This window comes from Nerophis lumbriciformis, linkage group LG28 (assembly GCF_033978685.3).
Source record: "Nerophis lumbriciformis linkage group LG28, RoL_Nlum_v2.1, whole genome shotgun sequence".
NCBI lineage: Eukaryota > Metazoa > Chordata > Actinopteri > Syngnathiformes > Syngnathidae > Nerophis > Nerophis lumbriciformis.
In genome coordinates this window covers 2,618,103-2,633,601 of record NC_084575.2, presented here as the reverse complement: position 1 = coordinate 2,633,601, position 15,499 = coordinate 2,618,103, and the positions used below count along the sequence as shown (strand labels likewise).

The 15,499-nt window shown below is 40.6% G+C and overlaps 1 protein-coding gene across 1 annotated transcript; it reads right to left on the bottom strand.

Annotated features, from left to right (window-relative positions):
- Positions 1 to 417: 417 nt before the first annotated feature.
- Positions 418 to 14,315, bottom strand: LOC133570815 (uncharacterized). The gene is made up of 2 exons (XM_061923533.2): positions 14,068 to 14,315; positions 418 to 2,299 (listed from the first exon to the last, which is right to left on the bottom strand). Exons 1-2 carry the CDS (start codon positions 14,252 to 14,254, stop codon positions 1,161 to 1,163), a joined length of 1,326 nt encoding a protein of 441 aa, XP_061779517.1. The 5' UTR covers positions 14,255 to 14,315; the 3' UTR covers positions 418 to 1,160.
- Between the last annotated feature and the right edge of the window lie 1,184 nt (positions 14,316 to 15,499).

The window sequence follows — 15,499 nt, the reverse complement described above, 5'->3', positions numbered from 1 at the left end:
AAATATTTTTTAGGATTTTGTTTTGTAATTGAAGACAACACTTGTTCGTTCTGTGATAGGGAAACAAAATAAACAGTTTATTTTATGAATGTATGCAAAGTGAATCTCTGTGGGATGATGTACAATATTGGCTTTTGCCTGACACTCCAAACTTTGATTGCATATTAATGCATGTACTTGACTGAAAAAAGCACTAATATACAATATCTAATCTATAAATGTAGAAGTATATTAAAGAGATTGTTACACAAACAACAACAATGTCACACATGTTATATGTGCTGATGTTGTTAGAAAGTCAACATTAAAGTCTTGTCAGTTTATTTCAAATCCTGCAGTTTCATTTGCTGCTGCTGTTCTCACCAGCACACTTGTGTTTCTTACACTGGTACTTAGAAGACAATCTTTCACCACACACACTGCAACTACACACTTTCTCTCCTGGGTGTCTTCTCATGTGTGCTACAAGATTTGATTGGTCACAAAAGCTTCTGTTGCAGATTGAACATGTGAAAGGTTTCTCACCAGTAGTGATGGGTTCGGCAACACCGATGCATCGGCGCATGCGTCGAGCTCATAGAGCAAACCCTGTGTCGGTGCGCGTACCGCTTTTAGAAAGTCACGTGACCGATCATGAGCTGTTTTGGTCACGTGACCGATACGCCAACTGTGTCGCACTCCCGCCTCCTCTGTGCCCTGTGAGCGGCTCTTTTCTACAGCCGGAGAAATAATAACTAAGAGAAATCGTCTAAAATTTAATACGTTGGAAAAACTGTTTTTTTTAAATAAAAATGTGTAAAAAAATAAAATAAAAAAATAAAAATTCCCAGTCCACAAGCATCCGCATTCACAACACGTTCTCTTAGATTTCCATGTTATGATACATGTTCACATTATTTATTGACTGTATTTAAAAAGATAAAAATATATTTTTATTTAAATGAAGATATGAAATAATCCTAAATGAAATACAATGACTTGGTTTATATTATTGTATATACTAGGTCATACAATCAGTGTCAGTTGAGTCGGTCCATAGGTTGCCTGTAGGGATTTTTAATGTCCAGCAGATGTCAGTATTTAGTGACACAGTATCGACACAGTATCAATACCGTTTTGCGATGTGTCGAAACGCTTCATGACGCCTCATCAACCCATCACTACTCAGCAGTGTGTCTTCTCATGTGTACTTTCAAATTCTGACTTTGTACAAAACCTTTACCACAGAGTGAACAGATAAAAGGTTTTTCACCAGTGTGTGTTCTCATGTGTACTTTCAAATTCTGACTTTGTACAAAACCTTTACCACAGAGTGAACAGATAAAAGGTTTCTCAGCAGTGTGTGTTCTCATGTGTACTTTCAAATTGTGACTTTGTACAAAACCTTTACCACAGAGTGAACAGATAAAAGGTTTTTCAGCAGTGTGTGTTCTCATGTGTAGTTTCAAATTGTGACTTTGTACAAAACCTTTACCACAGAGCGAACAGATAAAAGGTTTTTCACCAGTGTGTCTTCTCATGTGTACTTTCAAATAGCGACTTTCTACAAAACCTTTACAACAGAGTGAACAGATAAAAGGTTTTTCTCCAGTGTGTGTTCTCATGTGTGTTTTCAGACGACAATGGTATTTAAAGGTTTTGTCACAGTGGGAACATGTGAAGTGAGTGTTGTCAGTGTGACATGTTGCATCATCTTCAGAGTGTTCATCATCAGTGTCAGGAGAGTGTGACGTTGTGTCCTCACTATCTGATAGTGGAGCTAAGATCTTGTCTGCTTGTGATCCTCCACAGTGGTCTCCATCAGCTTCTGTTGTCATGTGTTGTGTTGAGCTGCTGCTTGGAGGCTCCGCCTCTCTCTTCTCCTCACTTTCACCTTTGACCTCATCATCTTCACTCTTCACAGGGACACCAGTCACTGGGAACTCCTCCAACCATTTAGGCTGACTGATGCTGTGTTCCTCCTCTTCCTCTTTAATGTGCAGCGGCTCTTGGTCCTCCTCTTCCTCTTTAAAGTAGGGGTTCAGTGGGTCCTCCTTTTCCTCTTTAATGTGAGGGGTCAGCGGGTTCTCTTGCTCCTTAAAGTGAGGGGTCAGTGGGTCCTCCTCTTCATTTTTGCTGTGTAAGACCAGTGGGTCCGCCGCTTGACCTTTAATGTGAAGGGACAGTTTAACACTATGGGTCTGTGGCTCCTCCCCTCCCTCTTTAATGTGATGGGAATGTGGTATATCTTCTTCCTCTTTAATGTGGTGGGGCTGTGGCTCTTCTTCCTGCTCACGAGGAAGATGTTCTTCTACGACATCTGCGGGACAGGAGAAAACCAACATTCTTTTGAAAAGTCCAGTTTTGCTCAGTCACATGAGACATTGTTCTGCACCAACATATGATCTCACAATCTCATCAGTTTCCCCTCACAGCAGTCAGGGTACTTCCAGCTGACACACGAAGAAGACCTTCAGAGGAATGCCTTCCCAGGCCAACGTCCAATCCACCTTATTCATATTAAAACATCCTAAAAGTCATTCCTGCAATCCTTAATGGTAGACGCCATACGTGAAAGTGTGCTGTTCTCCCTCTGAATAAGTCATACACACACAGAAAATAATGTACCACATGCCAGCCTCCACGCAGTAGTACTAGTGATGAGCTCCCCCTGCTGGTGGACAATAATTACAGTCATTTTCACATTCATCTTTAGAGACATGTCTGCTCTTAAAAAAGCATGAGCACACTTAACATGTTAGCCAAAAAAGATGACATCTGTTTTGCTTTCATTTAGATAGTGTTGCCATAGTTAAACTGGGAAGCAGTAATCAGATTACTGACTACTCATTCAAAATATAACTTGTTTACCTTATTAATAATAGTAATAATGGATTAGATTAATTTAGTGCGTTTCTAGACACTCAAATTGTGTTAGAGTGATAACTGAACAGGCTTCATTCATGTGGTAAGCTACATTTAATTATAATAATAATAATAACTAGATGAAGCAATTCCTGAAAAAAATTGTGTGTGAATGCTCCAATGCTGAAGTTGAACTGAAATGCTGGCAGAATGTAGTATGAATGTAAGAATAGTTTGAATGTTGGAATGGTTTGAATGTTGAAGAGTTTGAATTTCGGGAAAACCGGGAATTTTTTAAGTTCTTAAACCAACTTGTTTTTTTGTCCTGACTCAGAGGAATGTTTTGACAGTGGAATGGTTGAAATGAGTTGAACAATGTGAAAGGAGTCATTGCACTAAAGAAGGTTGGAAATAAGGTTAGAAAAAACGGAATTCCTGGAAATTTGTTGAATGTGGAAAAATGGTTGTTTGAATTTCCAGCATGAATGGAATGTGTTGAAGGTGGAATGGTTTGAAAAATGTGGGAATTGTGGAAGTTTGAAAAATGGATAATTAATTTTGAATGGGGAAAATGTCCCAAAAGATTGGAAATTCTAGAAAATCAGAGAATTTCATGTATTAAGTGTTGAAAGGGATCACACAATTCCTGAACACACTGAATATTTTGAAGTTGGAACGGTTTGAATCGGATGAAAAATGTGCGAGTTGTGGAACTTTCATTTTATTTCTTTCAGTGGGAATTTCATGGACATTTTTGAGAATTTCGGGGAAAGCGGGATTTTTTTTGAAAATGCTAAAATATTTGAATGTTCTGAATGAGTTGAAATGGTTGGTGTTGGGATTTTTTTAAATTGGTTGAGAAAAGTTGAAGTCGTAACATTTTTAATTGAGAAATGGTATTATGGAATTCCTTGAATTTTGGGAAAACCGGGAATTTTTCCAGTTCAAAAAATAACTTTGTTTTCTGTCCTGATTAAGAGGAATGATTTGACGGTGGAACGGTTGAAGTGGGTTAAAAAATGTTGTAATTTCAATTTCCAGAAATAGTGGAATATGTTGAAAGTGGAATGGTTTGAATCGGTTGAAAAATGTGGAAATGGTGGAATTTTGAAAAATGGTTCATTCATTTTGAATGGTGAAAAATGTCCCGGAAAACGTGGAATTCTGGGAATTTTTGGAGTTTGTCAAGGGAAAGCCTGTGATTACCGAATAGGCTGAACAGTTTGAAGTTGGAACGGTATGAATCAGATGAAAAATGTTGGAGTTGTTGAACTTTGAAAAATGTCCCATTATTTTCAATGAGAATTTCATGTAAATTTTGGGAAAAGGGAATTTTTTCGAAAATGCTAAAACATTTGAATGTTCTGAATGAGTGGATGGTTGGTGTTGGAATTTTTCAAATCGGTCGAGAAATGTTGAAGTAGTAAACATTTTTCAATTGAGAAACAGTGTTATGGAATTCCTGGAATTTTGGGAAAAGCTGGAATTTTTCCAGAGAAAAAAAACTTCGTTTTTTAAGAGGAGTGATTTGCCGGTGGAAAAGTTGAAGTGGGTTGAAAAATGTGGTCGACAGAAAAAGGGTGAAAAAAGGGTTTGAAAATAACGGGAATTCTGGGTATTCTTCAAAGTTTTTGGAACTTGGAAAAATTATAGTTTGAAGGTTCAGGATTAGCGGAATATGTTGAAGGTGGAATGATTAGAATCGGTTGAAAAAAGTGGAAATGATAGAAATTTGAAAAACGGCCAATTCATTTTGAATGGGAAAAATTACTAAGCACTTATTTATTCTTGTTTCAAGCTAATTTAGCGGCTTTCTTAGCTCTTAGCTTGCCCGTCCTTTGTGTGTAACATGTTTAGCATTGTTCTACTGTCCTTCAGTGATAATAATACTTGTAAGAAATGTAATGTATCAATCAATCAATCAATTCCTTTATTGTCATTGTCATAATAGCACTTAAGTCATACATGTCAACGAGATTTTGTTTGAGCTTTGTCCAATAGAAACTGCATTGAAGTGCAGGTTGACCATAGTTTACAGTTTAGAATTGTCAGGAAGATGGCGAATAGAGGAGCGTGGGGGTGGGAACAGTCAGATGTCTGATGGGTGTTACGTTGATGTTGCAGCAATGCAATGTCCAGAGCACAATTATTGAGGTGGTGAAGAGTGAGGTAATAAGATGGTCCGGGGCAGCAAAGGGGGAGGCTGTTCATTTAGCAGTCTCACAGCCTGGGGATACAGACTGTGAGACTTTCTGGTGGTCCTGGCGAAAATCGATCTATACTTCCTTCCAGAGAGTAGCAGGTTGAAGAGGCCATGTGCTGGGTGGTATCTGTCCTTCAGGATGTTATGTACTCGCTTTAGGCAGCGAGTTGTGTACATGGCACTCATCTCTGGGAGTATCGTCTTTGTAATTTTCCCTGCCGCTTTAACCACTCACTGGAGGGCCTGTTGGTTGGCTTTAGTGCAGCTAGCAAACCACACTAAAAAGCCGTAAGTGAGGACACTGCTGATGGCACAGTTGTAAAAGTATACCATTGATTTCTGCGGAATGTTTGCACATTTTAGTTTCCTCAAAAAAAGAGACGTTGTTGGGCCTTTCCGACTGTAGAAGCAGTGTTAATGTTCCAGCATAGATCTTCTGTTATGTTCACCCCTAAGAATTTGAAATGCTTGATCCTTTCTACGAGATTGTTATTAATTAAAAGTGGAGGGTGTTTATTCTGCCCTTTCCTGTGGAAGTCTACAATTAGTTCTTTGGTTTTGTTAGTGTTAAGAACCAAGTTGTTGTTAGCACACCATGAAGCCAGCTGTTGGACCTCTGCACTGTATGCTGTCTCATCATTGTTAAGTTAAAGTAAAGTTAAAGTACCAATGATTGTCACACACACACTAGGTGTGGTGAAATGTGTCCTCTGCATTTGTGAGATTGGATGTTGAAGAGGCTATGCAGTCATGTGTGAAGAGGGTGAAGAGCACAGGGCTTAGCACACAACCCTGTGGGGCACCGGTGTTGATGGTGAGCGTGGCAGAAATGTGCTCGCCTATTTTCACATACTGTGTGTGCGATTCGTTAAAAAGTCCAAAATCCAGTTGCAGAGGAAGGTGTTCAGACCAAAGTTGTGAAGCTTAGCTCTGAGTCTGTTTGGCCTTATTGTGTTAAATGCTGAGCTGAAATGGACAAAGAGCAGTCTTGCGTAAGTGTTCCTAAGCTCAAGATGTTCCAAGAGTCTATGGAGTATAATAGCAATGGTGTCTTTGGTTGATCGGTTCTCCCGGTACGCAAACTGATATGGGTCAAGGGATGGTGGTATTGCCTTTTTAATCCGTTTCAATATCAGTCTCTCCATGCATTTGGCAGGTATGGAGGTGAGTGCTACAGGTCTGTAGTCATTTAGGCATGAGATGATGGCCTGTTTGGGGATAGGAATTATTGTAGTGGTTTTAAAACAGGCAGGGACCCAGGATGTAGACAGTGACAGATTAGAAATGGAAACAAATACATCCGCCAGTTTGTCCGTGCAGTGCTTAAGCACACGGCCCAGAACGCCATCAAGTCCAGCTGCTTTCCTTGTGTTGATGTTACGCAACGTGAGTCTTACATCATGCGGGCTGAGGACTGTGGCCGTGTCGTCGGAGGAGAGGGGGGGCAGTGCTGAGTCTGTTTTCCTTGTCAAAGCGGACATAAAAATTATTCAATTCCTCAGCTAAGATGGCGCTGCCTTTCACTGAGGAAGAAGTTGTTTTTTTTAAAGTTTGTAATTGCTTTGACACCTTCCCACACCTGCCTAGGGTCTGAGTTATTCAAGCAATCCTGGAGTTTATTATAATGGTCCGATTTGGCAGCATTGATCCCCTTCTTTAAAGCAGTCCTGGCTGAACGGAAGGCATTTGGATCGCCTGATCTAAATGCCATGTCCCTCTCTTTGAGTAACTGTGTCACTTTGTGTGTCATCCAGGGTTTATTTGGTAACACACTGATTGTTTTAAATGATGTAACACAATCTACGCAGAAGGTAATATAGTTCAGCACAGTTGAGGTGTATTCAACCAGAGACTCACGCGAAATCGCACGCTGGTCTCTAAATATGTCCCAGAGAGTGTGATGAAAACAATCTTGGAGCTGATGGATAGCATCTTCTGGCCATGTTCTTATAGTCCATCCATCCATCCATTTTCTACCGCTTATTCCCTTTGGGGTCGCGGGGGGCGCTGGAGCTTATCTCAGCTACAATCGGGCGGAAGGCGGGGTACACCCTGGACAAGTCGCCACCTCATCGCAGGGCCAACACAGATAGACAGACAACATTCACACTCACATCCACACACTAGGGCCAATTTAGTGTTGCCAATCAACCTATCCCCAGGTGCATGTCTTTGGAAGTGGGAGGAAGCTGGAGTACCCGGAGGGAACCCACGCAGTCACGGGGAGGACATGCAAACTCCACACAGAAAGATCCCGAGCCCGGGATTGAACCCAAGACTACTCAGGACCTTCGTGTTGTGAGGCAGATGCACTAACCCCTCTGCCACCGTGAAGTCCTGTTCTTATAGTTTTGTTGGTAATTCCAGCAGTTCTGATTTTGGGTGTGTAACGTGGGTGCAACAGAAGACAAAGGTGGTCTGACATGTCTAGATGAGGATATGCATGGGCTCTGTTAGGGATGTCCCGATCCGATATTTGGATCGGATCGGCCGCCGATATTTGCAAAAAAATGCGTATCGGCAAGGCATGGGAAAATGCCGATCCAGATCCAGTTTAAAAAAAACTCTGGTCCGTGTTTTCCAACGCACCGATTTAAATATTACATTCCACTTTTCTGCTGCTCCCTAATTTCCGTTCCGCATTTTCCAGCACATCTTCAACACATCCACAGGTCTGGGGGTTCTCACGCAGTTGCTTTTAGCTGCTGGCATTACACGACAGGCTCTTCTCACTCTTTCCTGTGTCTCCCTCTTACAGACAGCGAGCGCACCTTCTTACACACGTCACATACTGTCACGTCATACGTCACATACTGTCACGTCATACGTCACATACTGTCACGTCATACGTCACATGCTGTCACGTCATACGTCACATACGTATACGCCCTCTCCCAGCAGAGAGCGAGGTAGCGGCATGGCTAACGTTAGCTGTGATGCTAGCGCAGTCGCTGAGGTGCGCGCCTGCTCAAGCGTCCTCTGCGCACGGCAAATCTATGCCACGCACAAAATCAAAAAAAAAAAAGCGCATAACAATTTTCGACACACGGACACGACAGAGAAAACAGTTTTCGTCATCATTGTTCAAATATTGTAACGTCTAACAAGACGCTTATCTACATTCGGTGCCACACGTCCACACCATCAAAATGCCGAGGCAAACATTTCCACATCAACACCGTATGAAAAAATTAGTGATTTTTTTAGTTGTGATTTCCTTCTCTGCATGAAAGTTTAAAAGTAGCATATATTAATGCAGTATGAAGAAGAATGTTTGAATGTAGACACATAGAATCATCATACTGCTATGATTATATGCATCAAGTGTTCATTCAAGGCTAAGGCAAAATATCGAGATATATGTCGTGTATCGCAATATGGCCTTAAAATATCGCAATATTAAAAAAAGGCCATATCGCCCAGCCCTAGTTCAATGATGCCATTTCTGTTTGTCATGTATAATTTTGTCTATTTTGTGTTTATCCTTGAATAAACAGGTCAGTTTCTTGTTACCAACCATTGTGTATTATTCAAACTCCCCTAATTCAGCTGGCTAGTTGTTATCAAGAGTACTAAAGCCCTTTTCAACATGATTCTGACAACTAAGTAGGCTAAATAACTTTAAACTTTAATACATGCTCGGATAGGCCAGTATCGGTCAGTATCGGTATCGGTCAGTATCGGTATCGGATCGGAAGTGCAAAAACAATATCGGTATCGGATCGGAAGTGGAAAAACCTGGATCGGGACATCCCTAGGCTCTGTATGCATTTGCGATGTTTGTATACACCTGATCCAGCGTTTTCTCTCCCCTGGTTGCACAGATAACATTCCCATGGTATTTATGAAAGACACTTTTTAAGTCTGCATGGTTGAAATCTCCCGCTGCAATGAGAGCGCTGTCGGGTGTATGACAAGGCAATTGTTAATACTGTCATGTATGTGTGCTAGCGCAAGCTTCGCATTAGCATCTGGGGGAATATACACCGCACAGATGTAAACAGCGGCAAACTCCCTAGGGTGATAGAATGGTCTGCATTTTAGCAACATAAACTCTACATCTGTGTTGCACAGTTCGTTCATCCTCACAGTCTGTGTGCACCAGTTGATGTTTATATAGACACACAATCCTACGCCAATCTTACCGAAGTTTGCGGTTCTGTTGGCTCGATGAGCGGTAGAGCCGGCTAGTTCAGTAGCCGCATCTGGGATGGTTCTGTCCAGCCAAGTTTCTGTAAAGATCAGGCAGCAGGAGTCACGTATATTCCTTCTCGTCGCCATCTGAAGGCTGATTTCATCCAGTTTATAGCGGATCGACCGGGCATTCGACAAGAAGATGGTAGCAAGTGGCGGTTTGAACGGGCTAGCCTTTAGCCTAGCCCAAACACCCGTCCGCTTGCCTCTTTCGCGCTTTTGCTGGCAACGCCTCCTTCTTCGGCCGTCTGCTGTGGGGGGCCCGGAGGTGGTCTGATGATCTCAGCCGGGAAAATAAACTCAGCTGACAGTTTGTGAAAATGTCCCGTATTGAATTGCACCAGATCCTCGTGACTGTATTGTATCGCCACAGTTCCAACAATATACCAGAAAACACAGAGCAGTATCAACAGTGTGTAAAAACTATGCCGGCTGTAGGAGCTCCTGGCCGCCATCTTTCTTCTTTGCTGCAATGGAGGATGGTTGAAGGTGTGATGTAAGAAGATACAGTTAGCTGTAGTGACAACTAAGTCCTCTGGTCGGCCAACTGAACATCAAAAATAAAAAATAGCAGTTAAAAATCTGGACGTTTGGGGTCTTTGTGAGTGAAAACAATTTAATTTTACAATTTTGCGATACAGGAAAACCTGGCAATAATGTCCCATACTAAATCAGAGTTTTAAAGGGGATCATTATCACAATTTCAGAAGGGTTAAAACCATTAAAAATCAGTTCCCAGTGGCTTATTTGATTTTTCGAAGTTTTTTTCAAAATTTTACCCATCACGCAATATCCCTACAAAAAGCTTCAAAGTGCCTGATTTTAACCATCGTTATATACACCCGTCCATTTTCCTGTGACGTCACATAGTGATGCCAACACAAACAAACATGGCGGATAGAACAGCAAGCTAAAGCGACATTAGCTCGGATTCAGACTCGGATTTCAGCGGCTTAAGCGATTCAACAGATTACGCATGTATTGAAACGGATGGTTGTAGTGTGGAGGCAGGTAGCGAAAACCAAATTGAAGAAGAAACTGAAGCTATTGAGCCATATCGGTTTGAACCGTATGTCATGTCTGTATTATCATGTTTTGTTTTAAGTCATGTTTTGTTTAGTTTCTGTCTTTTTCACTCCCTTGTCTGGTCACCATAGCAACCATTGGTTTTCGCCTGTCACGTCACGCACCTGTTTCACGTTTTGAGTCACGCACCTGCTTTCACTAATCATGTCCATAGTATTTAAGTTCAGTGTTTTTCAGTTTGTCTTTCTGACGACCTCACACCACATTTATGCTCTGTCCATTGTTTCATGTCCATGTTCACGCTGCTCCTTTTTTGTCCAAGCCAAGTAAGTTTTTGTTCCATGTTTATAATCTTTTTGTTTTTTCATAGTTTATTCTCCGCCACTGTGCGTGCTTTTCATTTGTACTTTTTGCTATAGTCTTTTGGTTTCATAGTTTATTATCCGCCACTGTGCGCGCTTTCATTTATCCCTTTTTTTTAATATATTAAATTGATGTATTAAAACCCGTCATGTACCTTAATTCCCGTCTCGCCCGTGCCAACTTTCCGTTGCATCCTGGAAAAGCAAACACCCAAGATCAAGTCTTGACACCGTATGCAAGCGAAACCGACGAAAACGACACGACAGCCAGCGACACGGGAGAAAGCGAGGACAAATTCGGCGATCGCCTTCTAACCAACGATTGGTATGTGTTTGTTTGGCATTAAAGGAAACTAACAACTATGAACTAGGTTTACAGCATATGAAATACATTTGGCAACAACATGCACTTTTAATACAATTAATATATTCTGTAGACATACCCTCATCCGCTCTCTTTTCCTGAAAGCTGATCTGTCCAGTTTTGGAGTTGATGTCAGCAGGCCAGGGAAGCTAGGGTCGATATTCTTCTCTTGATCATCTTCGGTGGCATAAGGGACGGTGTGAGCCAAGACATCCAGGGGGTTTAGCTCGCTCGTCTGCGGGAACAAACTGCCGCCATTGCTTGCCGTGCTACCGAGGTCCTTTGTCCCTGAATTGCTCACACACTCCGGCAGATTCAATGGGGGTCTGGCGGCAGATTTCTTTGACTTTATGGTTGGAAATGCATCTGCTTTGAGTGTCGCAGGATATCCACACATTCTTGCCATCTCTGTCGTAGCATAGCTTTCGTCGGTAAAGTGTGCGGAACAAACGTCCAATTTCTTGCCACTTTGGCATCTTTGGGCCACTGGTGCAACTTGAATCCATCCCTGTTCGTGTTGTTACACCCTCCGACAACACACCGACGAGGCATGATGTCTCCAAGGTACGGAAAACAGTCGAAAAAACAGAAAATAACAGAGCTGATTTGACTCGGTGTTTGAGAAAATGGCGGATTGCTTCCCGATGTGACGTCACGTTGTGACGTCATCGCTCCGAGAGCGAATAATAGAAAGGCGTTTAATTCGCCAAAATTCACCCATTGAGTGTTCGGAAATTGGTTAAAAAAATATATGGTCTTTTTTCTGCAACATCAAGGTATATATTGACGCTTACATAGGTCTGCTGATAATGTTCTCCTTTAAGGTTTGATGAACATGATGGCCGAGTGGTACAAAGTTTAGTTTCTCCACAGTTTAGTGAATATATGTATGTAAGTAAAAATGCATCTGTTGTTTTATGTCAGTTTTGTTCAACTAAACTCCTATTTGTTAAACCTTTGCAGAAGTTTAAAAGGATTGCAGTGCTAATTTTTGTCAATGTGGTCGTCCATTGTATGTTAGCATTAAGCTAAAACGCCAACCTTTATCCTTCATGGTTGTATTGTTTTTTTTATGTTTACAGCAAACTGTGTTGTTGATGTAACATGATTGTTACATGTATGTGCAGGTCTTTTGCAGGCTCCTCAAACACACGGTGGAGAAAGCGTGGCGTCACTCCGGTGGGTGTACGGATGTGTCGAAGGTACGTAGACACAGAAAACTCCCCCACAATGGTAATAAACCTCCTAGTCCTCTATATGTCACAACGACTAGTAACGTTACTATGAAACACACAACCGTCCCGTCCTTGAGGCGGTCATTGGAAATAGCGACTAAACTACGAAGCTAAAGTTGGCAAGGAAAATCCATACACCCACAACACATCTCATCTGATTGTGTTGTTGTGAACGACATCATCCATGTAGGATTAATGTACAAACAGGACAGCAGTCGCAACTTCAGAATCTCTCTCTCTCTCTCTCTCTCTCTCTCTCTCCTTTTTTTAAACACCCTCAAGTCGCCTCCACACATCAAGCTGAGAACAGCAACACACTTCCTTCCCCCTTCACAATAATAGGCCTGACTGTGCTGACAAAATAAAGGTTTCAAAAAAGCACCTCACACAAACATAATGAACTTATTGATGCATTTACACAAATATTATGCTTTGACCCAAAGTTCTGGTTAAAAATTGTCCAAATATATATTGCACCAATAAATGTGAGAGATTCTGCATTTAACTAAACATTTTATACATTTTTAATTGACAAAAAAGCACACACTTAAATGGTAGTAAAATATGTGTGTAAGGTAAAAAATGGAACTTAAAACAATTAAAACACAAAACTTAATTATAGTTTTTTTATATTGCCATTGTTATTTACATTTATTTTTACTATTATTTTATTTGTTACTAACTAATATCCAGTAGGAGCTTGTCTGTTATCACGTGTGTCTTTTCAGCCATGAAAGCTAATAATAATAATAAAATGCATGCTTATATCATTACAAGTATTTTAAAATGTATACACATATTTAGACATTTTTCTAAAGATATATTTAAAGTTGAGTTTTGGTAGTAAAATAAATACTGGTGTTTTCATACGAAAATAATCTTGTAATTAATGGTGATTACAATATCAATCAAAATAATGGTGATTATTATTTTTGCCATAATGGTCCAACCCTAACTGTACCCTTTTTAAACAACAGAGGGTGTAGAACACAATCTATTCTACATGTTTCATTAACTCAACTTTATATTTAATGCATCTAAAGGATCTAAATATCATTCTATGATGTGTCTTTTTCCATCCAGCCATCCATTTTCTACCTCTTGTCCCTTTTGGGGCCACAGGGGGGCGGAAGGTGAGGTACACCCTGGAAAATTTAAAAACTTTAAACTATTTTTCAAATGTTATCCTAATTAAAAATGTATCCTCCAGTTTGTGGCTATTATAAGGCATATTTCAAGAGAATATGCATTTTTACAGCATGATTTAAAGAGATAGCATTCTGGGTATATTATATTGATCAACTAATTCTTATTTAGTGGGCTTAGTGAGCGGAATAGAGGCGCTCCCATTGACTCCATTGTTAGAATTAGGATAGTTAAGATTCTGCTAACGTTTGTTTACGACTTAGAATGCATAACAAATAAAAACATGTTATTGTCTTACATAAGGATTGTGAATGATAGGCAAAATAAAAAAATCTGATCCCCTTTGATAATTTTTCTACATCCTGTGAACGGGTGATGCTGTGGTGAAAGTGAGAAAATAAATACATGTCAGGAAAATGCAAATTTCATCAAAAATGGCTGGCAAACGTTTTAAAACCTGGTTAAAGATTGTTGGTAGTAAACCCAGAGAGGCATGTGTTTGTTGTCAAATGATGTTAGAATTAGCTTTGATATTTGGGTTTAGGGGGCCCCGTCATGGGACCTGCCCCCGGCCCAGCTCTGACTTGTTCCACCACTGGTCATTGTAATTATATGATATATTACAAATGTCATTTTCTTGTTATTAGTCAAATATAAAGTTAGTAAAGATGTGAGAGTAAGAAGTCAACAAACCTGTTCTGTGTAACACAACTTGATGTTTCTTGAAAACAGCGTCCAGTAGTTGATTGTTCTCCTCCTTTGTTCTAGAAAGTTCCGCCTCGTATTCTGCTATCGTTCTTTCTAACACTACAAATATTTCTTCGACGGCAGCAGTTAGTCGCTGATCCACCAACGCTCTCAACATGTGTAATGTAGACATTTTCACACAATCACAACACTTTACTCTCACACTTGATCTCTACTTAGCGATGTGTTGATAACTTCTGTTAGCAGCTAACAAGCTAAGCTAACTAGCGAGCTAAGCTAACTATCAAGCAAAGATAGCAGGAGAAGCGGCAAAGTGCTTCTAGCGCATGCAGACCATTTTATCCTTAAATAAAGAATCAAAAATAAATTTTATAGGACGTAAATATTTCAAACTGGATAAGAAATAATAAGACTGACTTATTAGCGTCTTTCTCCGTCGATGTGCTTTCACGACAGTTAGCACACTTGACGTTACAAGGCAGGACTGCTCTGTTCTGCCGTCTTCCGTTTACACCGGAAGCTGGGAATGACGTCACTGATGAAGAGGTGGATGCGGCATCTCTATATAAGATATTGCCTGCTGTCACTGTTATCATGCTTTTCTTTGCTATAATATTTATTTCAATAACTATGTGATATAAAATGTTTAAAAAATAAATGGAAAGTAAATAACAAACCTTTAATGATGGTGTTCAGTGGCGCCCCCGTGCGACATTCATTGCAACGACAAGAGTGAAAGTGGTAGAAATTGTAGCGATATTATCAAATCAAATCAAATCAACTTTATTTATAGAGCACATTTAAAATTTACCACAGGGGTAGCCAAAGTGCTGTACAATGAACAGGTTAAAAGATAAAACGAGTACCGAGCAAACACAACACAATACAAACAGAACACGATAAAAAATAAATAATTAAAATAGAATTAATAAAAACATAAAAACATAAAAACAGGATCACAGCAGGTGTATTATGGGGCGCCATTGCAGGATGGATATCACTCAGTGTTAAAAGCCATGGAATAAAAGTATGTTTTTAAGAGAGATTTAAAAACAGGAAGAGAGGAGGCTTGTCTAACACTCAGGGGTAGGTCGTTCCAGAGCTTGGGAGCAGCAACGGCGAAAGCTCTGTCACCTCTAAGCTTCAGCCTTGTGTCAGGGACCGTCAACAGCAGCTGATCGGCTGATCTTAAGGATCGGGTGGGGCAGTAAGGCTGAAGGAGGTCGGAGAGATAGGTTGGCGCGAGGTTGTTTAGACATTTAAAAACAAATAAAAGGAGTTTAAAATGTATTCGGTAACGCACAGGGAGCCAGTGAAGGGACGCTAAAATAGGGGTGATGTGCTCACGTCTGCGGGTCTGTGTTAGCAGACGAGCAGCAGAGTTCTGCACGAGCTGCAGGCGGGCGAGGGAGGCCTG

Coding starts and splice junctions, on each gene's coding strand:
- LOC133570815 (XM_061923533.2), bottom strand. CDS start 14,254: ATGTCTACATTACACATGTTGAGAGCGTTGGTGGATCAGCGACTAACT. Junction 2,300..14,067: donor AGTTGTGTTACACAGAACAG/GTTTGTTGACTT, acceptor CCTGTCCCGCAG/ATGTCGTAGAAGAACATCTT.